Source organism: Balaenoptera physalus (genome assembly GCF_965194825.1).
Source record: "Balaenoptera physalus genome assembly, chromosome: 5".
Classification (NCBI taxonomy): domain Eukaryota; kingdom Metazoa; phylum Chordata; class Mammalia; order Artiodactyla; family Balaenopteridae; genus Balaenoptera; species Balaenoptera physalus.
Window position 1 is genome coordinate 59,846,117 of NC_138884.1, and position 25,876 is coordinate 59,871,992.

The window sequence follows — 25,876 nt, forward strand, 5'->3', positions numbered from 1 at the left end:
CCAGCATGCTCTGAAGAAATAGATAACAAAAATATGAACAAAGAAAGTTACAGATAGCTTAAAGAAAAAGAAGACAGGTATTCCTTTCCAAATTGGTTTTATTATACAGTTGAAATATTAATTATAAACATCTAGTCTATTTTCACACAAATGATCAAGAGTATACACTAATAAAGACATGCATTGGGTAAGAATCATTACTGGTACATAAACAGACTGGGATTTGGGCCTGAAAGCAATACAATTATATGCCCAGGGTAGTCTCAAAATAGCCTTCAACTAACAGTCACATGTTTTTTCTAATTTAAGTTTTGTTAGAAACATGGCATCTACTTTGAGAACCAAATGCTATAAGAGAAGAGGGAAGAACTGTGAGTAACAAAGCAATAGATTTTTAGTCATATCCTAAGGCTTAGCTTGGGCACGTTGTGTCATATTTTTCTATTAGATTTCTAGATTTGTGAACAAACATAACTTCTATTCTTTAATGAAGTCCTCATTCATACTATATTGTATTTTCCTGATATTTGTGGGAAAATACAACCTTAGTTTTGTTTTGTATATTTGTTTGGTTTTGGAGTTTCCATTATTCTTCAAGGAAGGTATTGTCCAAATATTTTTCTAGAAGAACAAAGAAATTACATGTAAACCTAACACATTCTTATTGCATTTTTACTTGGCAATTAGTAATTCACCACTTGAAATAATCAGTACCTTTCCAAGTAGCACTGCATTTTTTGCCTTCCTTGCATGTTTTTCTTTCCATCATTTCTCATTAGTATGCCTCGTAGGATGCATTTGGGAAGTATATGAGATCAAAAGTTTATTTTTAGTATTTTATCTTTCCTTTAGCAAATAAACTCTTTTTCATCATATGATATAGTACGTAAAATATATAAAAATTGGGCATGATTATGGCAAAACCTAAATTACATTTTACAAGGGAGCTTATTTGTCTGACAAAATGTTTGTTGAAAACACACTATTTGTGATATTTGTGTCAAAAATATATGCATTTATTATGAGCCCTGTATTAGTTTTAACATTATGAACAAATATTAATCACAAAATAAACAATTGTTACCAAAGTTTTCATTGCAGTTGTTTTGTTTTTTTTTCCTAAAACTCAATATCCACTCAAAATATTCAGTAATTATTAGCAGGAAATGCGTAAGATTGTGTGAATCATCTGATCCACAGTGATTCCATCTGTGAAAAAATAAATACAATGTAGAAATAGCTTTGTAGTAAAATATAAAGGTTTTTGCCTTTTGTCAAATAGATACGTAGCATGACTTCAGTTTGCTTTATTCTTTCATGTGATCTAGTAAATGATTTTTTTAGCTGCCAGAAGGGTATTCTTGAGAAGCATTGCCACTGTCATGGGTCCCACGCCTCCTGGAACTGGAGTGATAAAGCTAGCCTTCTTCTTAACAGCTGATGGAGGAAACAGAAAGGATTCTTTATTTTTTATTTTTTCTGAGAATTTCATATTTTTAAACATACTGAACTGTTAAAACTGAAGCATTTTAAAAATTTAAGAGTTTATTTGAGCAAAAATGGAGTCTAATCGGGCAGTGCCAAACCTGAAGTATAGCTAGGAAAGCTTCCACCGACAGGAGAGACTTACAGAGAAAAGGTGGAAGCAAAGCAAGGAAATCATTGATTGGTTATAGCTTTAAGCCTAGTCGGCTGTTTGTGATTGGTTGTCCTTGGGTTTTGATTTTGTAACCTTGAGGCAAAATCTACAAGCCTAGATTTTGGTTTGCTTACATAGGCAGCCAGGGCATTAGAGCCATCTCAGTCTAATGGCTCCCTTGTTTAATTAACAGAATACAGTGGATTTTTCTGCATTACACATATAACCCTAACATCCTCAAATCATTTTTAGAATGAAGTAGACTATAACACACACACACACACACACACACACACTTCTGTGTATGATATCTAATGTGTATAGAAAGAACACAATGAGGCCAACACTGTAGGATGAATCTCTACGCAGCTCAGTTAGTTTTACATAATGAAAATCTATAACCCCTGATTGATCCAACTACATGTAATTCCAGTTAACTACTTCTAAAATACATGATATTGGTCACAAAGGGGATACAGGATATAGATAGTCCAGCACACAGCATCCATTAAATTAGAATAGTCCTGTTATAAAAACAGCATCATGTATATGTGGATAATACATTCCAGTGCAAGTCTAATAAAAATCATTAAACACATTAAAATTAACTGAGCAAATACACATAGTCCTGTTCTAAGGTATGAATGAAGACTTCTTATTCAGTGAATATACTCAAAGAAAATGGCAGAGAATTTTCATCAAGTTTTATTTAAGAATGTTCTCACACCCACAATATTACAGGTGAATGGTTTCATGAATTGACCTACTGGTTTAGTGTTTCACCATGTGAATAAGAACAATGAACTTTTCCCAGATAACTCTTTTAGTACAAAGTTAGCATAGACAATACTTCTTTAATGCATACTCTGACCTTATCAATCACATGCTAGTTAGATGTACTGCCTTTACAAGTTTGCTCGTATATGCTTCTACATAAACGAAATCAGTAGATGTTTCCTAAATCTTAATTAAGCATTACTTTTGTACAATTTATATTGCCTTCTTGAAATATGGTTTGTAAAATTTACATTTACCTTATTTTAAGTGTATTAGTATAATGCAATATTTTTTAATAATAGGAAAAGCAAAGGAATAATATTCTTTTACTTGAAGAAAAGTCCAGATAAGCTTGAAGGCATCACACACACACAAAATCCAGCTAGTGTATATCATGAATCTTCTCATGGCATATAACAAAGAAAAGATAAGAATGCTGTGATTTAGAAGGTAATATTTTAGTTTTCCAAAACGTGTCTCTATACATGAAGCATGTCCTTTTCCCACCATACTTCTATCCAATGTACTCTATACTGTAGAAACACTAGACTAGGTCAACAGCTATTTTCATAAATAGCTACAAATTATCATTCCTTTCCTCCTTTGCTCTCGTTATTCCTTCCACCTGGAATACGCTGCTACCTTACCCAAATAAGAAATTCCTTATTATTCTTTAAAAGCCAATAAAATGTTACCTGTCCATCATTTTTCTCAAAAATTCACCCCTCCAGCATTGAATTAAAAGCGCCACTATCTATGTTTCCAGTCACTTTATACCAAACTCTGTTATGGAATTTACCACACTGTGCTGTTCCTTTCATTAGACACCGGCACCAAGAAGGCAGAAACTAAGTCTCGTGGTGATTATTGTTGTCATTTTTAATCTGAGAACTTCTCCATACACAGGTGAGGCATTCAGTAAATTATGATAATGTGAACTAAATAGCCCTTGAAATTTAAAATCTAAAATCAATTTGCAAGAATGTGTCAGTGCTTTTGACTAGATACAAACAACATCAAAACAATTTAGTTCAAGTTAATTTACTGAAATTCTCAAACTACATATTTTGCATGATGGTGACAAACTGCATTTTTCATTTTCCAATAAGCTGACTTGATGGCATGAACAATGCCTTCCAGAACCTTTTCTATAGGATTAGAGAAGTAATGCCTTTAAAAATTTCAGCAGATCTCTAGAAGAAATGTACTATACTACTATTATTTACACTGATAGTATGTAAAATCATATATTTGTAGAGCACTAACTTTGAAATATTAATAGATAAAAATAGAATACTACTGAATAATATGGCAAATTAAGAATCAAGTACAAACTAAATCTTCAATGGAAAATAAAATGGTTTATTTCACAATCAAAAGTTAGATAAAATTGGGAATCCATTCTGGGTATACAATAATTTTTTATATAATTTGGCTTTCAACTTTGAAAAATGAAGTGGCTTGGAATTATGTATATATGGAAAAATAGTAATAACCATAGCCACTATCAGTTGACTACTTATTACTTGCCAAGAACTTTATACACATCATTTTAATAATTAATATTTAACTATTATTTCATTTTAATAGCTGAAGAAAGTGTGGCTCACTGAAGTTAAAGTGACTTAACCATTTTCTAATATGGTAGAGACATTATTCACAGCTAGGTTTGAATCATTCTATGATACCATAATTCTATCTCATCCCAATGCAACTGTATTACCATGACCTGAACAAGTTGAAAAGCCCCAAGAAGGGCTCATGTGCCCCAAATTAACTCAGTTTTCTCAAAGGGTTAAGAGGATATTTTGAAAAAAGAAACAAAGGGGGGGAAAGTTCTAATATAGTAATTTTCCTACAATTTTACTGTGAGTACTCTTAGTTCATCATCTTTGAATTATATCCAGCACTTCAAATTTCAGCTGGCTTAGCAGTTTGAGCTGCTTTCTTTCTTGGGTGAGATTCAGATCAGATAAACCACTGATCTGGTATTATACCCTCCTCTTTCAAATTATGTTTTTCACAAAATGCTTACTATTGCATTCTTTTGCTCAAAAAGTGAGGTTTGAGGTGGAGGAATAGGGAATGAGAATAAGCTGTTGCATGAAATAATACCTGCCCAAAATTTGTAGCTCTGTGTCTGTAGTTTTGCACACTTTACTGTGGAAGCTAACACACATTTATCCTGTCCTGTCTATCACTTCATAGAATTAGACTATGTGATAGGTAATGGGTCTTTACCTGACCTGGGCGAGGACTTCTCTGGACATTCATAAGCATTTAGTTGCATCAACAGAGACCTGTAAATTACTCACTAGGCAGAAGTTTATTACATCACTGTGAACACACCTGGTTATACAAATACTTGTTTCAAATATTTTTATCTTTGAAATAAACTGGGCAGATGTGAAGATGAAGTTTGTACACAGTCATGAGAGGCAGACTGTGATGAATCTGATTTTAAAAATATAAGATCTCTATTCCGTTTAATTTGATTTTCATTAGGTTCTACATCTGAGAAAGAAATGTTAAATTTTTCTGCTGCTGGCTAGTGTTAATGTATTCTTTGTCTATTTACATAAGGACCAAGATATGGAAGTGACTTCTCAAGAGAGATAAGAAATTATCATTGGCCAATACCAACGGGTACAGATGCCAATGCTTAAAAGAAATTCTCTATAATGATTTTGCGTAACTATTTCAAGGCTGTCCTAAGCGACATGTTTATGAAGTACCAGAAGTGGCTTATGAGCTAAACTCAGTCATGTGAGAAAGAGTTAAATTCAATTCATGTTTGATGCTCTGAAGAGCATCTTCCCCAATCATGTCCGAGAGATAGTTGAGTTAACAAGCATTACATCACCAGAATGACTTCTCATTGGCTGGTCTTTCCCGAGGGCAGACAAGGGTTTGCACCTGTTTGTAGAAGATGATGCTATTAAAGATTAAACCTATTATGTGTGAGGAAAAAGTATACTACATGCTCCATTGAAAACAATTACAGAAGAATTTTTAGGTAATAGTTTCATTCAAAAACTTACTTACTGTGAGGGAGTATGTGCGGGTTTTAAGGAAAATACTAACAATTCTGTATATATGAGAATCAGGTATTAGATCTTGATTGATATCAATGCTTTCAAGAGAGGCTCATGAACAGGTATCTCAAAACCAGAGTTAGATTAAATTTCATAAAGTCAACATCATTTTAGAGTTACTGAAACTGACAATGGAGGCAAGTAAAATAATCACCAAATCCTATTGTTACCTGTGTGGAACTTACTCTAGGGAATGAGATTTAGATGGAAATGACTTGATAATGTTTAAAGCAGTTACCTGAAAATAAGAATATTTTGAGGAAAGGTGACAATTATGATAATTTATCTGAATGACCTCTCTGTAAACTCTTGACCCTGCAAAGTATATTCTATAGATTTCCTTAAAAATAATGCTCTACCAGCCAGATTTAGACATTAGAGAGTGTATGTTCAGTTGTATAGAAAGGAAAGAAATTACCATTTAAAATCAGTCATTTTGGACACAAGATTTGCCTTTGTACATACTATTTTCTTTGACATATACTTCCTGCACTTCTCCATCTGATGAATACTTATTCTTCCTTTTCAGATCTGGCTAAATGTCACTTTCTTAGTGGTACTTGTTAACTCCCCAGGCTGCATTAACTGTTCATTCATTGATCCATGAAACTTAGTAGAGTGATTTTCAGTTTGTAGTCATAGAGTATGTTGGAATCTCCTGAGAACTGTAGTCAAACTAGATATGCCCCCTCCCACCACATGATTCCAGTACACATCACTGAGAATCACTGCTGCAATGAGAGATGTTTCTAACTGGGGGGGGGGGGGGTAGGGGGGAGTATTATACATATAAACAGTGTAGAGTAGATTTAAAACAAGGTTAAAATTCACTGCCTCAGTGAAGGCTACTTCACATGGTGGCCTCAGCTTTCCCAGTCAGGTCCCAGGCAAACCCCAGTGTGCAATACTTGAATGCCCCATTGGTCAAAGCAAGTCACATGGTCAAGCTCAAATTTAAAGGCCTGGAATAGGACGAATGGCAAAGTCACATTGCCAAGAGGATGTGCTATGAGGACAGAAGATAGTATAGTCATTTTTTATAATCTACTATAATCGTCTCTTGGATTTCAGTCTCTACCTTATTAGCCATATAACCTGCTGCCAGATTTATTCTTTAAAACACAGATTAGATCATTTCAGCTTATAAACATTTGATGAATCTTGACTGTCTCTAGGATGAAATATAAATTCTTTGTCATGGCAATTAGGATCTTTTATGATATGGCCCTACATCCATGTTTGCATTATTTCCTAACCCTGGCGTATTCTCCTAACCTCATTATTCACTGTTCCCACACATGCTAAAAACTGCCAAGTCCAGAAATCAGAGGATGAACCAAACTTTTCCGCATGAAATGGAGAGGTGAGTAGACAGTGTTCTTGGTCGGGGAACAGTGTTTGTGATGAGGTGGAAATAACCTTTCCCTGAGGCAGAAAATGGCGTGAACTCCTGGAAACACTGCAAGAAGGCCAGCAGGGCTGACATGCAGAAGTGAAGAGTGCAGAAGATGACGTGAAAGAGTCTAGCTCATGTAGGGCACAGCAGACAATGCCAAAAATTTGGGGCATTAACCTAAGAGCAATGGTTAAAGTATTTTTATTTTTATTTATGGAAGTATAGTTGATTTACAATGTTGTATTAACTACTGCTATACAGCAATACAAAAGTGATTCAGTTATACATATATACATACTTTTAAAAAATATATTCTTTTCCATTATGGTTTATCATAGGATATTGAATATAGTTCTCTGTGCTTTCCAGTAGGACCTTGTTGTTTATAAAGTATTTTTAAAATTTGGAAAAAGAATATTCTGAGGCAGGATAAGTCAAATGGGGAAACTCCCTGTTCTGTGTACATTTTTCTAATGAGATCAGTTTATCATCTGGGGCAGAGAAGGGAGAACACAAAAGTATCAATAGCAACAGGAAGTGAGATGTGCTAAGACGGGAACAAATTCTGGTTCTTGTGGGAGCACCCCAAATCAAATGGGGGCCAGAGACATATTTGTAAAGTGGCAGAAAATCTTCAAGATTTTATGGATGTCCGAGGGGGTAAGAAAGAAGGAGAGAATGCAACGCAAACATCGGGAATAATAAAAGCAAAGGAACTTTGGACTTGACAATGAAGCTGATGCAATGGAGGAGCTCAAAGAAGTTCATTATGGCCGAAGCACATGGTGGAAACAGAGAGTAGAAAGAGATGAGGCTAGGAAGGTGGTCAGGGGCTGCATGACCCCGAAGTGAGGGGTCAGGAAACTTAGATTAGGTGATGGCAGCTGTAGTTACTGTGTTCTGGGTGAATGAGCTTTTAAAAAAATATCTTTTGTGAATGAACCTAGGCATTTATATATTTAAGAATAACCAGTTTTGCAAGATGAGAAATTGGAGAGAAAAATGTATGCTACTAAATAATTTTCAGAAGAAAATTTAAAGGAGAAATTCATGTTGTATTTTCATAAAGTTTCAGGTTCTTGAATGCTATTAAATTATCATTCAAGAAATCCTTTTTCAGCCTGGAATATATATCTAATCTGCTGTGCTCCCTTTTCTCCACTATAGAGACATCTACTTTTTATCATGTTACTGGCTTCAGATTTCTAAAGGGAAAAATTAACACAGGTTTCGCTTGACATAATTTCCAACATTTCTTACTTGAAGTCAACCATCTTTCAATGTCATGATAAGAAGAATAGGTATGGAGCAGAAGATATTCATGTTTAAAATTTGAGGTGATGAGAGGGATGATGAAAGAAACTAGGTGTTCAGTTTATGTGTGTGCCTCAAAAAAATCCAGGGGTGACACAAGGTGTGGAAATATTACTAATGAAGGATACTTATAACAACATAAGGGACATTAAAATGCCTTTTAACAATTAAGGTAGGAATAAAGGAAGAAGTATGTGATCATTAACCTTTTGGCACCAGCAACCCATGCTTCACCACAGGGTGTCTCTGGCTTGCGTGTTCTGTGTCATTATTTCCTCTGGAAAATTTACGTTCCCACGTTCCCAGGGCCTGAGCTTAATAACTCTCATCTAAAATACTTTGTTAGGAAGACTCACTAATTCTTAGGCAGAGAGTGAATTTCTGCTACAGTACATGATATACTAGTCCAAAGTTCCCAAATAATGGAATCTCCATATGTACCTAAACAGAATTTAATTTTGCTAATACAGTTTGGAAATTGTATATTCTGGCAAAGTCAAAGAATGTATTTGTGCTTTATAAATCTATTTTTGGGTGGAAGAGGAGGAATTGATATCTCAAGTTCCTGTAGCATTGTTTTATTTCCCTTTATATTTTGTCCAATTCTCTGTCTCTTTCAACGAAGTACTCTATAGCCCATGTCAGATTTCCAACAATGCTACAACTAATTTTTAAAACCAACCCCCTTCTCCAAAAGGAAAAAGGGATGATTCCTTATCTGTGGCAACGAGCAGCAGAAGAAAAACTCCTCATTCCTTTCATGTGAATTTCACCCTCCTCCTATACATGTGCAATTGCCTAAATTAAATGCTTGGAGATTTCCCCTTGCTTCTAAATGCAGTCCATTTAGGCATGACGTCTCAAATATATCCACTGTAATGAAGGGGAGACACGCTTCAGGAAAATGAAGTGCATGAATAACAACCAGAAAAACCTGACTGGCATAAGACTGGAGAAATAGTATGACTCAGGAGATAGTATGGAAAACACTCTACTTTCTCATATGGTTGATAAAAAAAATGGCACTTGAGAGCATGATGAGCCAGACAGAGTAAAGGGCTCCTTGAGAAGTGAATGGCTCGCCACTGAATTCTTGCAAGGCAGCGAGGAATCAGGTGCCCCAGAGACAATTTACTATGCTTTCTCTTGCATTTACCTAGCTGCCTGATTCCTGGGGTTTCTACAAGGTTTTTTTTATATATATATTAAGATATTCATTATCATGGCACCCAGTGGGGTATTAATGGGACAGACAGGATTAATGCCCTACTGGGGACAAGAATATGAGACTCTGGTCACATTTCTATAAGTTGTACTTACAAAGACTTCCTTCACCTGTTTACTGTATTACCTGAATGGGTAAGATGGCTAAGCCTTTTCGTTCTTTTTTTTTTTTTTTTTTTTGCTTTAGTTACTTTTCTCCTTATGTTAAATCAAATCTACGTATATCCAGCTACTGTATCATAGATATGAATATCTAAAACTGCCACTCATACAACTCGGAAGGCTGTCAATGGAGCCAAATGGCAAATCAATCACCCAATGAAATTTTGAAATTGTTTTCTACAAACTCTGTCTATGACCCACCAGAGGAACCTCCTTTCTGACCATGAATGGTATCAGCCATCATTGCCAGTTTCTATTTTGGTGGGCAGGAGTAGGGAATCACTGCTAGGATATTTCTAGTACTCTATCAACATGACTAAAAATATCTTCCTTTCATGACTTCCTTTACAAAAAATTATCATTTACTCCTGTCATTCTCCCCAGTCCTTTTACTTTCCTACCCAATCCTTTTCCTCAAGCTTCTGAACATTCGTACAATAGATTGGCAAATCTGTAAACTAGATAGGGTGTTTGGAGTCTTCTCAAAATCTCTTGGCGGGGTCTTGATCCCAGTAGTCTGTCATAATCAACCCAAGACACTAGGAGATAAGATTTCCCTTCCATAGATATTTTTATTTTTAAAAGGTCCTGAGAAACAACTACAAAAAAAAAAAAAAAACAACTCTCATCCTTCAGTATAAAAGAAGAAAGATTTGCAGAGGCATCAGGCACTTCTCCTGTTCTGGTAGACGGCCTTTTTGTGCTTCAACTTCCACTCTGCTCTATAAAGATAGATCATTCAATGTCAAATACGTTCTACTAAAAAGAATGTCTCTAAAGGTTAACCTGATTTCAAAGACCTAGACTTCACAGTAAGCATCTTGTCCATGTTGTAAGTAACAAGGTGGCAATTGGCTCACTGGTAGGGATTTCATAGTGACCATCAGTGGTTCTACCTGCTTTCTGAAATGACATATATAGCACTATGACCACAGTATTAGTAACAGTCTCTCTAACAGAGGCTTTTACCAATTTCTATCAGCTTTTTAAAAAATGACTGGAAGAGATCACCTCTGGGCTACAGTGTTAGATCTTCTTTTATACTAAAGCTGAACTTTTGAGCTACCTTGTAATCATTTACCACAAAGAGCTGATATTTTGAGTTGGACTGATCAACCATGTTGTTTTTGACTGAATATTTGTGTTCCTCAAAATTCATATGTTGAAATCCTACCCTCCAGTGTGATGGTATTAGGAGGCGGGGCCTTTGGGAGATGATTAGGGGTCATGAGGGTTCCAACCTCATGAATGGAATTAATACCCTTTAAAAAAAAAGACCCCAGAGAACTCTCGCTTTTTGTGCCATGTGAAGATACAATGAGAAATTAGCTGTCTGTAATTCAGAAGGGTTCTCACCAGAACCTGACTATGATGGCACTCTGATCTTGGACTTCCAGTGTCCAGAAGTGTAAGAAGTAAATGCTTGTTGGTTATGCCACCCAGTCTATGGTAATTTGTTATAGCAACCCAAACTGACTAAGACACATATCATCAAATTAAAATGATTAACACGGAAGCTGAGTTGGTAGAGAGCCAGTCTAATTCTGGTTCTTTACAATGTCATCACAGATTAATAGTTCTCTAAAAGTGATACCATTCCAAAATAGTCTTATTTCCATAGAAGCTGGTAACATGTTCTTACTTTCCCATCTTGTAGAACAGTGGTCCCCCGGTCCCCAATCTTTTTGGCACCAGGGACCGGTTTTGTGGAAGACAACTTTTCCAGGGACGAGGTGGTGGGGGGGGCAGGGGCGGGGGGAGGGGGGGATGGTTCAGGTGGTAATGTGAGCCATGGGGAGTGATGGGGAGCGGCAGATGAAGCTTCGCTCCCCCGCCCACCGCTTACCTCCTGGTTCCGAACAGGCCGGAGGACTGCTAGCAGTCCACAGCCCAGGGGTTGGGACCCCTGTTGTAGAACACACATTTGGAATAAGTAGTACCAAAACCACTTCCAAAAGAAGCTTACTTTGACATATAATCTAGAGAATATAAGTTCCGTGAGAGCAGGGACTTTGTCTCTCTGTGCATGGCCATATCCCTAGTACCTGGAAGGTGTGTTGAGTGAGAAATATGTGCTGAGCAAATCAATGTATGACTCAATGGATGTATCACTACTGAATCTGGGTTTCTGTAGATTAATAATGTGTTGGATGCCATCTTGAGTGGGAGATTTTGTTCCCATTAGGGCAACTATAAGGAATGGCTTCTGTAATGTAAGAGTGACACAAGAGATTTATAAGTATCGAGGATGATCATACAAATGACCAATGATATGACTAAGAAGGCTGAGACCTGGTATGGAATGGAGAGACAAAAGAAATGTAGGACAAGAAGCTTACGTTACAGAGGCATACAATTTAGTAGGGAACAACTAAATAAAAGTGCAAGGTAGTATAGGATTAAGAGCAAAAAGAATAGAGGCAGACTGAGATCTACTACAGGAGTTTGGAGAAGATGGGGATAATCATGAGTGCTTTAAAGTTATTCATATGACTGTTGGGTGAAAACATACCTGATCAGAAGAGAGCTGAGGCCAGAAAAGTAATGAGGAGCTGGGTGGTAATTGAAATGTGAAGTTACATATTTCCAGATTAGTACTCCAGTGAAGGGGTCCCCAATCCCTGGGCCGCAGACCAGTCCGTGGCCTGGTAGGAACCAGGCCGCACAGCAGGAGGTGAGTGATGGGCGAGTGAGCGAAGCTTCATCTGCCACTCCGCATCACTCCCCATTGCTCGAGTTACCGCCTGAACCATCTTCCTCCCTTGTCTATGGAAAAACTGTCTTCCATGAAACTGGAGCTGGTCCCTGGTGCCAAAAAAGTTGGGGACTGCTGCTCTAGTGGGAATGGAGAGAAAGGCTGAACAATGTGCATGTACACAAATACAAACATACACTGTTTTCTGCCAGGTATTATGCTCAGCAAGTCACATACATTAGCTCAGGTGAGGTGATTATTTCATTTAATCTTCATAACAACTCTATAAGATAGGTATTATTTATCTCAGTTTTTCAGATGATAAAATCAAGTCTCAGAGAGGTGAAGTGATTTGCCAAGATCATAATTGTTTTAAGCAACAGAGCTAGAATTCAAACCTAAATCACCCTAACTTCAAATCATAATCTTTTATGAAAGGTTGTACATAATATAAAAACAGCATGGAGTAAAAGGTAACTCTCAGGTTTTGAATGTACAGTACTATGCATAAATAAGACATCTGCAAGCAACTGTAGTAAAAGAAGAGAAAATACAGACGAAAACCTGCTTTAAAAGCACTCTGGGAGTTTTATACTAGTTTCCTTTATAGTAGTTTCTCAGAAGAATGGTACCTTCTATGTAATTCTAGACGCTTTTCTGTCCTCATCTTTTGACTATTGGGTTGGAAATTTTGAGGAATAATTCTGACCAGATGGAGTCCCAAATTATAGGGTTCTTTTTGCTCTAGGAGAGATTTGTCCAGTGGAGATTCTTTTGAAGAAATCATGGTAAAGCTACAGCTATTTGGGGCCAAATCACGATTATTTAGAATATCATACTTTCCTCATTCAACAATGTTGGACCTATTATTGAGTACATAAGGCCTTTTGTAGTTTTTCCTCCTTGCCTTTGATCTGCTGTTCCCTCCACATGGAAAGAGCCCCTTTTTCTTCTCCCACTTTCTGCCCTATATACACATAAATAGATGAAATTCATTGATCCTTTCAGACTCATCTCAAAAGGATTCTAGAACAGGTACCTTCACTCTTGCCTATTTGAAAACTCTTAGAGTCATAAATAATTCTCCTCTTCCTTTTATATCTAATCATTTAGCCAACCATTCTAACTCTCCTTTTAAATTTTATCTACCATCGAACTACCTCTTAATACTTTCACCCGTTACCATCCTGGGCCACACCCCATCTTGGATAATTTCTTACCTGGATAATTACAATGGGCTCTTATCAGGCACCCAATTTATATCCTCACCTCTCTAAGGTCTATTTGCCATTCAGAAAACCAGGGTTATCCTGTTAAAATGCAAAAATATCATGTCTTTGGCCCAAATCCTCCAATGGCTTTCCATTGCACTTAGAGTAAAATTCAAATTCCTTTCCATGGTCTGTAAGGCCAGTCATGATGTGGCACCCCTACTGCTACCTCGTTGAGTTTATATCCGAGCATTCTTCCCCCTATTTATTCTGTCCCAGTTACAGTGGCCTTCTTCAGCTTATCAATACCAGCAGCCACACTGCACCTCAGGGTTTCTACACGTGCTGTTCCATGTGTCTGGACTGTTCCTCCCCCATATATCCACATGGCTCTCTCCCTCACTTTGTTCAGGTCAGCAGTTAGCTTTCTCTGACCACCCTTTCTAAACAACCTCACTCCATAAATCTGTAGCCCCCCTTGTTTTATTTTTGTAACATTAAATACTGCCTAATATAGCATATGTATGTATTTATTTATTATCTGTCTTCTCCAACCAGAATGTAAGCTACTTTTGGGGAAGGACTTGGCCTATTTCTGTCACTGTTGCATCCCAAGTGCCTATGACAATGCCAGACACATAGCATCTCCCACTCCCTCCTGCATCCCATCCCGCAGTTCCTCTCTGGCCTCCAGGCATTCCTGAGAGGACCCCGAGCAGCCCCTCCTCTTCCCACTGTCCTCCTCAGCATTTTTTAGAAAGGGTTATTGTGAGGGGCCAGAGAACCCCTAGGCCTCTACTGTGCAGGGAATTGTGGGCCAGAGAGAAATCACTGCCAGGGGTGGGCTCAGCTGTTGTCTCCCCTCCAAGGCTGGACGTGTCTCGTTCCTGGGGCAGTTTAAGAAACGAGTGGGTTATAGGCCTGGAGTGGATGGACAGACCAGCTCAAGGTTTGGCCTTCTCTTTCTCCTTACTTTCCCAGGGTGGCTGGGCTAGATGCCCCCTTTTCCCTCCCTCTCTAGGACCAACCACTCCTCATCCACAAATCCCCCCCCGAGTTCAAGCACAGACTCCATCATGAAAACTGTTTTCCTCGGTAGCTTAGTGAGCTGGTGCTGGTCCCGCCTCCCTGTGAAGCTAACCCAGCTGCAGGAGGGCACTTGGCCCCACTGCCTTCCCAGACTGTCCACAGGAGGGTGCCCAGCAGGGCAGCACACAGGGCCCCAAAGGAGGATCCGAAGGGCAAGCAGGGCACTGAGGAGCAGAAACCCAGGTGTGAGTCCCGGTCCCCATCCCTGCCCGCAGTGTCTCAGGCCGATCCTAACATCCTGCATGCCGTGTTCTTTTTTAAAAAAATGTATTGAGATATAATTGACATTGTGTAAGTTTAATGTGTACAAACCTGTTAATTTGACACATTTATATATTGCAATATGATTACCACTGTAAGTTTAGTTAACAGCTTTATCACGTCACAGAATTATAATTTCTTTTTTGTGGCGAGAACAACTGGTCTTTTAGCAAGTTTGAAGTGTATAATATAGTATTGTTGACTATATCATTATGCTGTGCATTAGATCTTCAGAACTTATTTATCTTCTAGTTGCAAGTTTGTATCCTTTAACATCTCCCCAGTTCTCCCACCCAGCCCCTAGTAACCACCATCCAACTCTGTTTCTATGAGTTCAGCTTTTTTAGATTCCACATATAAGTGAGAGCATAGAGTATTTTTCTTTCTCGGTCTGGCTTATCTCACTAAGCATAATGCCTTCAAGATCTATCCATGTTGTTGCAAATGGCAGGATTTCCTTCTTTCTCATGGTTATATAATATTCCATTGTATATATATCACATCTTCTTTAACCATTCATCTATTAAGGGACACAGGTTATTTCCATATCTTTTGCAAATAAAACTGCAATAAACATGACATATCTTTTTGAAATCCTATTTTCATTTCCTTTGGATATATACCAGAAATGGGATTGTTCATAAAATCAACATACAGAAATCAGTTCTGTTTCCATACACTAACAATGAAATATCTTAAAATGAAATAATGAAACTATCCTGCTCACAATAGCTTCATAAAACAATAAAATATTTAGGAATAAACTTAACCAAGGAAATGAAAGATCTGTACAATGAAAACTGCAAGACTTTGAGGAAAGAAATAGAAGACACAAATAAACAGAAAGATATTCCATGTTCATGGGTTGGAGGAGTTAATATTTTTTAATTGTCCATACTACCCAAAGCCATTTATATATTTGGTTCAATCTCTTCCAAAATTTCAATAGCATTTTTCACAGAAATAGAAAAAAAAAAAATCCTAGAATTTGTATGAAAACACAGAAGACCCTGAATAGCTAAAGCAGTGCTGAGAACAAAGATGGGGGCATCACACTCCCTGACTTCTCACTATATTACACAGCTACAGTAATGAAAGCAGTACCGTACCGGCATAAAAATAGACACACAGACCAATGGAAGAGAACTGAGAACTCGGAAATAAGCCCCACATACAGGGTCAACTAATATTTGACAAGGGAGACAAGAATACTCAATGGGAAAAGGATAGTGTCTTCAACAAACAATGCTAGGAAAACGGGATAACCACATGAAGAAAAATGAAATTGGGGCCCTTTCTCACAGCACTCACAAAAATTAACTTGAAATGGATTAAAGTCTATTTAAGACCTGATACCATAAAACTCCCAGAAGAAAACATAGAGAAGACGCTCCTTAACATTGGTCTTAGCAACAGTTTTTTGGATATGACACCAAAGCACAAGCAACAAAAGTAAAAATCAACAAGTGGGACAACATTAAACTAAAAACCTCCAGTACAGAAAAAGTAACAACAAAATGAAAAGGCAACTTACAGAATAGGAGAAAATATTTGCAAACCACATATTGGATATGGGATTAATAACCAAAATATATAAAGAACCCATACAACTCAATAGCAAAAGAAACCCCAAACAACCCAATTAAAACAATGGGCCAAGGAACTGAATGGATATTTTCCCAAAGAAAACATACAAGTGGCCAATGGTACATGAAATATTGCTGAACATCACTAATCAACAGTGAAATGCAAATCAAAACCACAGTGAGATACCACCTCACACTTGTTAGAATGGCTACTATCAAAAAGACAAGAAATAAGTTTTAGCGAAGATGTGGAGAAAAGGGAACACGTGCACTGTTAGTGAGAATGTAAATTGGTACAACCACTGTTGAAAACAGGATGGATTTCCTCAAAAAATTAAAAATAGATCCAGCAATCCCACTTCTGGGTATATATGCACAGGCTGTGTTCTAACAGCAGGTATCTCACCTTGCCTGGCTGGGCATATGCAAAAAATCTTAACACTTGAACCAGGAGAAACATGGGTCTTTGGGACCCTGTGCAGCCCTGGGCCCCAGGAACAGTAGCCAAGAGCTTTCTCATAGGCTTGTCCCCAGTTCCTACAAGTATGACCCAGGCCTTCTCGACTCAGGCTGCCTTAAAGTACCATTGCCCCCACGACTGGGGTCTCTGTAGGCTGTGCCCAGGCCTGGCCCTTGGTCTTCAGAAGAGCCTCGTGGCAATGGCAATAGCTCCATCTCCCGAGGTCGGGGGCCCTGAGTCTGAGTCAGACCCCTACACTGTGGCCCCCTGCCCACCTCTTGGCTAACATGGCCCAATTCAGCCTTGGCAAACCTACTCTCTGTTGCTATCCCATTTATCTGGTGTCCCAGCTTTACCCTTAACCTGGCCTGGAACACTCTGGGAGCCCTTTCTCAGTTTGTGTGCCACTGTGAGACCAGCAGGGGCAGAGGGAAGCTTGTGGACCTGAGCCAGCTGGCTTTCCTCCCAGCATACCACCCTGAAGGCCTCCTGCTCTCCTGCCACATCTCACTTTGTAGGTTTCTCTTTCTCACCAGTCAAAATAAGTGGTAAGTCATGGGCCTTTCCTTCTCAGGACATGTTGCAGATGGTCCCTGGGCCAAGGAGTGTCTCCTGACCTGCTCCCTTTGTTATTTTTCCAACTTCTGGACATATTGCATGACATACACTTCAATAAAAAGTATAGCCTAGTGAATTAGAAGGGCTACTGAAAACATCAGTAATAATCAAGAGCCTGAAAATAAGGTCAGTAAAGGTGGAGTTACGAAAAATGGAAGCCCCAAAAGGTCTTGATATAATTTTTGACATTGCATGAAGTAGTCAAAAAGTGTCTAGTCTCTACCAATGATTGAATAATAAAAATGAATGTAGTTAGAACCAGATAGTTTGATGAGGCTATAAAGACTATGCAAATTCTATTGGAAATCTACATATCCTTTACCTACAGAGAGATCAGAGTTAATACTGTAACAACTGAGTCAAGACATAACTTCGCTGACACTAGGCATCCACTAACCCCCTAGGGAAAAACGAAGCAGCTCATGCTTTGAAACTGACTAAAAAGCAAGCAGACAATGATGAGATTGTCCCTGAGGTTTTCATAACAGAATGAATTTAGGACAGACTGAATGGTATGTGGATGCTGGATGAAGAAATCTCTTTTTTTTTCCCAAGTAAGAGGTTGGTCTTCAAGTTCTTATATACAGAATGGATTGTTATTCACCCAAGTATGGTGCCCATCTAGAGACTCTAAATTCCACATCTTTTTTACTCCCACATAGGAGCAGCCATGTGACTATGTTCAGGTCAGTAGGATGCTACCAGAAATGATACATGCATCTTCCAGTTCAATTTTCTCAAAAGTGAAGTCACTTGCCTTCATCTCTCTTTCACCTCCATGGAAGGAACCATGGATGAGGAGGCAATTCAACTGTGTAGATAACAATGCTCAAGTGGAATAGCGTTACAGGCTGAATTGTGTCCCCCCAAAATTCATACGTTGAAGTCAACCTCAGTACCTCAGAATGTCGCTGTATTTGGAGAGAGGGTCTTTCAACAGGTAATTAAGTTAAAACAAGGTCATTGGTGTAGGCCTTCATCCAATATGACTGGTGTCCTTATAGGAAAGGAAATTTGGACACAGGTATGTACAGAAGGAAGATGATGTGAAGATACAGGGAGAAGATGACCACCTATAAGCCAAGGAGAGAGGCATTAGAAGAAATAACCCTGGCCACACCTTGGTTTCTGACTTCTAGCCTCCAGAATTATGTGAAATAAATTTCTGTTGTTTAAGCCACCCAGTCTGTGGTACTTAGTTACGGCAGTTCTGTCAAACTAATATAAAAGGTAAGATGGATGAAACCAGTATCCCTGAATGAAGCAGAGCTGATTGTCTGCCTAACTCTGGACTTTTATGGGAGTGAACTAAACTATTCTGTTGAGTTCATGTATTTTGGCGTCCCTTTGCTATAGCAGCTTAACCTATACTCTAGTATAATACTTAGAGGGGGAAAAAAGGGAAACAAGCATTTAACAACAGAGAAGGAGCGCGGCAAACCATGATATATTCACTGAACATAACCATGAGCTAGGACCTCAGCATGGAAAATGACTGATAAAAATTTAAGTGCATAAGTCATATATTCCTCAAAGTATGTAAAATATGCATACACAAAATGTCTAGAAGCAACTGTAGTTATAGAAAAAAAAACTATTGGTTGTGTTAGAGGATTCAACACATAAAACATGGCTTCTTTATTTTGATAATTTAAATCAGTTCCATTAACAATATATGTACCTTTAGACTTACCTCTATAACTTCTATTTACTATCCTATAAGTTTAAGTCAGCAAAGAGAATCATGCTTAGACATTAACCCCACCTATTCTGATTCTAAGAAAAGTGCTACACACTGTTCCTCCTTCCTATCTCTTTGCTTTCTTCTCACCAGTTCTTCCCAGCATTGTCTTACTCCCTGCTTTCTTACAGACCAGTAAGTGGAGCAGAGCAGTCAGAGATGGAAGAATTGAAGACAAGGAGGAGAGATGGGAGGAAATACAGAGCAGACATTTCAGTTCCTTTCATTCCACCTCAATCCCTGCAGAATTCATCACAAAACTGAAGCAAAGCTATTGAAGCTTCCAAAAATTATAGACACATCTGTGTGTTATCTACGAGGTGTAAATGAGGCATATGAATGTTCACCAATGTGAACAAGCTTAGCTGAAGTAACAGCATAGGAAGTCATTAATTAGATTGTTCAGCTGACCAAATCCATTCAGTGAATGGCTGTTACAAAAGCATCGTAATTATGAGCTTCTGAGTCCTGGCCCATAGACTGTTTCCCAGCTCATTATTCAGAAGAAGCAGTTTACAACTCATACCACATCATCTCTTATTTCTGTTTCATGAGAATACAGCCTTCTTTGTTAGGAATGTATGAATTTCCTTTCAAAGCTACCAACAGAAAATGATTAAAAGAAATTCCAAGTGAAAGTGGGTATGCCTCATTGTTTTGTTTTGTTTTAAATCTGTATTAGCAAATGTAAGGTTTTCAGAAGATTATTTATGATTGTTTGTAATGAAAAACAATTTTTCGACATACACAGTAATTTTATCACTGATGTTTTAAAATACCGTTTCTTCTTGTAATGTCTTAAATTGAAGGGGGGAGGCATGTTCAAGTAATTGAAAGGTAGCAGTAAGCACTTGTCAGATGCTGAAAACAGTGATGAGCTATCTTGAGTTCCATAACTGAGGATCAATAGAAAACAAAATAGCACTTTAGTAATAGCTTTAAGGCTTTATTAATTCCTCAAAGCACCCAGAGAGGAATGGTGTTGCACAGAGGCCTAACTTGGATCTATTTTGAGCAAAAGCACCAGTGTGGATTTCCTAGAAAAGGTGCTAAGCAAACAATGCCTCCAACACTGCATAACCTCCATGGGTAGTAATACTGAGAAATTGTAATCGAACACAATTGAATAATCATGTAGTAGAGGTGACTATGACAGTGGATATGAATTTGAACTATATGACCACTAATTTCATGAATTTTATTGAACATAGAGATAAATGCAGGGAGGGCTCACTTTTTACAGTAATGTAAGATCATAAAAATGACTATGCAAGCTGAAACAGTGCAAAGTAATCTTAATAATCAATGGGGGGAAATTACATTTGCTCAACGACCTTTAAAAATTTTTTGTCAAAACACTAAAAACTCTCTTACTGTGATTTATAAATGTATAGAGAATTGAAAATAATAGTAAAACTAGTATTTATTTATTATACCGTAATTTAAACATTAGAAACATTGAGAATCAAAGTGTTTTCTTTATTTGTAAAAATCTTATGAAGAGTAGTTTGAATACTGCTTTTCTTCCCCTGGTCGTATACCTTATAACACAAAGCTAGTATCTCTTTTATGACTTGATGAATTGTCAGATTCCTTTCTAAGTTTGGATCCACTTCCAACATTTTGTCTTTGCCCTTTCTTATGTCATGAAATATCTCTGAGAGTTCCTTTAATGTAGAGTTTTATGCCAGTGTCACTTCCCCTGGGACACTGTCATCCTTTCAGTAACAACCACTTTCCTCATTTATGTCGATAAGTTCGCCTTCACTAACTTCGTCTGGCTGTATATCTAGAGTCTCAAATGGCAAACAGTGGCACTGTCAACATCCCATGGTCAGCTATTTCAAATTTCACTTTCAGCATTATCACTTTTCATTTCTTTGCTGGCAATTCTCTCTTTGCATGATGTATTTTTGCAAAATGTTATGTGGTTTATCACTGAGAAACAAAGAGTCAACAGAACTACACACTTTGCTGTCTGAACTGAATAACAGATGTGCCATGACCAATCGCCCACAGACTTTGAAAGAAATGGTATGATTGGTCACAGATCATGATGCACATTTGTTACTGACATCACGATTTGTGCCCCGAAGAGCTAGCAGATAAGTTTGCACTTGATGCAATTACTAACTGAAATTCAAATCACTCTATTGGGGGACTGGTGTTATTTAGCTAATCCGTGGTAATTGAAATTTGTGTATATCAGAACCATGCAAAGTGAGGACTGTTGTACACCAATACTGTTGTTTAGGCACTTTAAAACCTGCTATTATACATAAGGTGGGTGGGGGATAAAAGAAATAACTCAACGTCCTAAAAGGAAAGTATTAACCAAGTGAAATATAGGATAGTCGAGATAATAAAGGGTAAAAATGATAAGTGCCTACAAACCCACGGTGCCCCCCATGCTATGTCCTCTCAGGCAAGATGCCCAGGCTTTGTGTGCCTCTGTAAAATGCAGCATAATAACTGTCAGCTGAAAAAAAATAAACAACGTGAGAGTTGGGAGTTAAGTTTTATTTGGTGCAAAATGAGGACTATAGCCCGGGAGACAGAATTTCAGAAAGCTCTGAGAAACTGATCTAAAGAGGTAGGAGGGAAGGTCAGTGATTCTGGTGAAGGGGGAGTACATGCAATCAAATACATAGTTTTTGCAGAAGGTTGCTGCTAGTCTCGTGAAGGTTACTGCTAGTCACGAGGAACAGGCATCACCATGAAGGATTTTAGTGCTTCTCTAGATACGAGGAGATGCAAGAATTGGGCTCATAAAATCTTCTCCTGAAAATCTCTATCTGAAGACCTGTTCTGCCAGTTTTTCCCAGAGCCCAGAGTGCCTCCTTCCTGACCTCCACCCTGAACTCCTCTCAGGGGGTGTTGAAGGTCAGCAGCTGCAGCAGCTCTTGATTTAATCCTTGTAGAGGCAGATGGCAAGTGCCAATTTGTAGTTGGCATAACAATACCTACCTTATAGGGGTATCATAATAACTGAATCAAAATTAAACAATATCTACTTATAGGGTTATCATATGTAAAAGCCTGAGAACAATACCTAGCACACTGTAAGCACTACACAAACACTGGCTATGAGAGCAGGAAATAAGAGCAGGAAACCCTAGTAGATGAAGGAAGATGTGGTCTAGAGGGAATTATATCTAAACCAAAACAGAAAACCTGACCTTAAAGTCAAAAGGAAATATTTAAGGTGTTTTAATATTTCCTTTTGTCAAGAACTATAGTAAGGGTGATGCAATCTTCATGTTGTATTTGATATAAAATATCACTCTTCTTAGAGAGAAGCCTGATTTAAAATTGAAGCTAAAATATCTAATAGTGAAGAAGAATACAAGTAGGCATCTATATTTTCTTAGAAATAAAATAGATTAAATGACTCCTGGTTTTATAAATCATTGAATTTGTAAAATAATTTGCATTTATTTACATATTTCCAATAGTGCCCAAATGAGGTCGTGGATGAAATTTTTCTTTAAAAATCATTCCCATCAAAGTAATCTACTTGAAATAGGCCATGTTGTTTCCTTTACTAGTGAGCTAAAGACTTCTGCAAGGACAATTTACTTCAGCACTGGATTTTACCTGTGTCTGTTTTATCTATCTTGGCTATGGTTATAGTGAAACTTTCACTGATACTCACAAAGCAGCCACACTCCCTGTGGCAATTTACAGCCAAACACTACCTGTAAGTTTTGCATCAGAACCCACATGAAAGCTCCTCCCTCTCAGCTGCAGGATCATCCCTCACCTCAAGTTAAGTCCTGATCAACAAACTGAAGAGCAGCATGTCAAAACCTATCACTTGCGTGCTCCTCTGGGTGGCTGAGTCATGGCCTCACCGACAAGGCTTTCTTTACCAAGTCCAGGTCTTCCTTAGGGCTCTGGTTCCATGAACCAGCAGGGCAACAAGAGTGATATTATCAGTCACATGGGCGTAATTTACGATAGGGTCAGAAAAACCTGACTTTCCAAAAGTTTCTGTGTTTTTACACAATCATGTGGTAGCACTCAGCTGAATTTCCAAGATGCACCAAGTGTTAGAGCTGGAAGGAGCCGTTGCCAACGTTGTTATCATTTAACCGATAACAACACTGATGGCCAGAAAGGTTGCAAAGATATCAGGTTGCCATACTAGGTCTAAGAGCATCTCTTCAGTCTCCCAGCCCAATGCTCTTTCCTGCTCATCTTATATCTTTGTCTCTCATGGTCATTTCTTTTTTTGTTTCATTATATACTTAGATACACATAACTGCAATTTAATTGAATAGATACTACCAAGAGATTGCATATCCATGTGTGACTTAGCATATGCACCCACCCCAAAATGCTCATTTTTTAATGCTTTCATAATACCCTTACAAGCAAAAAAAAATTCTTAGCTAAACATAAGAATGCATGGAAATGATCTCAGACCAATGAAATATCATATAACAGAAGGGTCTTATATAAAACATTGCCAACTGCTGAGTAAGCTTGCCCCACAAGCACAGTCAAGGTTGTGAGCTGTTAACATCCCTGCTTTTCTTGCCTCGAGCTGGTTATTATGTGCTGTCTGTGCCATCTGGGTGCATCGTAAGTGTGTGGCGATTTTGCAATAAACCTGGTAACTAAAATGTAATCATGAAGCAGAATGACAGTGCAAAAGAATAAGAAATAAGGTCAGAAATAAAATACATTTTAAAATGAAATGTACCCTTACTCTTTCAAGTTGAGAAATTCAAATATATTATTGATATCTGACACTAGTGATTGAACATGAAAAATGAAATAAAGAAAAAAGGTCATTTCCTGAAGAGGTCAACATGTACACATAACACACACACACATACATACAGACACACATGTTCACTTGGAGAGCCACCCTGCTAGACTGGCAGGGCCCTGTGAATGACAGCCTATGAGGGCAGTAGGTGATAAGGTCCATCTGTACTTTGCTCTCTTCACCATTCTGTCCCCAGAGTATTTTGTTCTCAGGTTTTCTTTTTTTTTTCTTTTCTTTTTAGCACTAGGATCACCTTGCCTACCTGGACCTGGTCCCTGATGCACCCTGGAATCTCACATACATGGGGCCAATACCTTACTCAGAAGGACACTTCTGAGTCCCTGCATATTCATTTGTATTCCACACCATGCTAGGACTCGGGCAAACCATCAGCTGATGACTAGATTCCAAGAGAAAATGTAAAATTTGAATTATTTTAGAAAGAGCACCATCTTTCCTTTCAATTTGTCTATAAAGACACACCTATAACTTAAGGAAGTTCTTGCAAGGCCCTGATTTTTGGCCAGAATGATCAATCGAATATATAAAATATTTCTAATATGAAAATATCTCCACTTTATTATATGCCTGTAGTATTAGACATCTAAGATTCCTAGACTATACTGAAAACCTGAATGCAGGTAAGTATCTGACAAAGATATTGGAAGTAAAATTGGATTGGGGGTCAGGCATCTAAAAATATATCTATCTTGAGGTTGGTTTCCTCATCTGTAGAGACACGGCATTGGGTTGGAAATTTTTTTATTACTACACAATGGGTGCTTTATCTCCTTCATTAGCCATGGAAATGTTAGCCTAGCTCCTTTTTCTCATCCTCTTTAAAACACAAGTGAAGAATGTTGACTTGAATTATCCAGTTAACTGTCTAGATCTGAAATATAGAGTTAGCAAACACACCCTAAGATGTCTTCCTGCTCCGAGAGTGAATGGCTGAGTATGGAGCATGGATGATGGAGTATAGAGACACACTCCCGAAAGTCAAAATAATGCTCACTATAAAAGGCCGGCTGAATTCTTTCATTAAAAAAATGCACTATAAGGAATTTCATCTTAAAGCTAAATAATAATGGTACAATTATATTTTTCTCCCAAGGAGGGAAAGATGGAGGAAAGGAAGGATAGAAGGAAGGGCTGAAAGAAAGGGGGAAGGAAGATAGGAAGAAAGGAGTGAAGGAAGGAAGTCAGGCAGGAGGAAGGAAGGAAATATGTAATTGTCATTAAACTCTTTTCCCTCAGAGGAAAGATTAATGTAATGGTTGATAATAATGCCCAATCAAATAGAAAGTTTCTCTTTCTACTATCAAAACATGCAACATAGAATCTTTTTTTTTCCTTCACGTATCAAAAGAGATATAGTTTACTACCTTCAAAGTCCACGTCTCCAACTAATTTTGTCTTTCCTGTCATTGGGTCATGGACATAGTTGATACCCACATCAATTACAGCAGCACCTTCTTTAACCATATCAGATGTAATCAACTTTGGAATACCTGAAAGCAAAACAGAGTTGTAAAACACTGGAAAATACTTAAGCTTTGTCCTTGAGTAGAACAAAGTTTATACATTAGTTTATACATCTAATGTTTTTATTGTCATGGAAAGGTAGCACATGGGGGTCCCTCTGGGTGAAATCCTGCCAGGATTTACCCTTTCACCTTAGAGATTGCTTACCAAAGCAATTTCTTACCAAAGCATTTCTCCAAATGGACACCCACTTGAGCAGCATCCTTTTGTATTTCATGTACTATAAATAGCATGGGAAGATTATGGAGATAAAACAAGCTCCTGCTGAGGCTGCGTGGAGTGAAAA

The 25,876-nt window shown here is 37.9% G+C and overlaps 1 protein-coding gene and 1 long non-coding RNA gene across 10 annotated transcripts in view; one reads left to right on the forward strand and one right to left on the reverse strand.

Annotated features, from left to right (window-relative positions):
• The window catches only part of LOC309661892, a 157,769-nt gene that overhangs the window by 71,505 nt on the left and 60,388 nt on the right, over window positions 1–25,876 (forward strand). The gene's annotated exons all lie outside the window — the stretch shown is intronic.
• The window catches only part of MTHFD2L (methylenetetrahydrofolate dehydrogenase (NADP+ dependent) 2 like), a 141,352-nt gene continuing 115,556 nt past the window's right edge, over window positions 81–25,876 (reverse strand). For 3 of the 9 annotated variants that reach the window (XR_014264274.1, XR_014264275.1, XR_014264276.1), the window contains 3 exons: window positions 25,431–25,556; window positions 12,120–12,437; window positions 1,327–1,437 (listed from right to left, as the gene is read on the reverse strand). Coding sequence is in view for 5 of the 9 variants with exons in the window: in XM_082463875.1 (XP_082320001.1) it covers window positions 1,325–1,437; window positions 25,431–25,556 (239 nt within the window). In the remaining 4 variants the exon portion in view is untranslated. The other 6 variants (XR_014264277.1, XM_082463875.1, XM_082463877.1 and 3 more) reach the window with 6 other exon arrangements.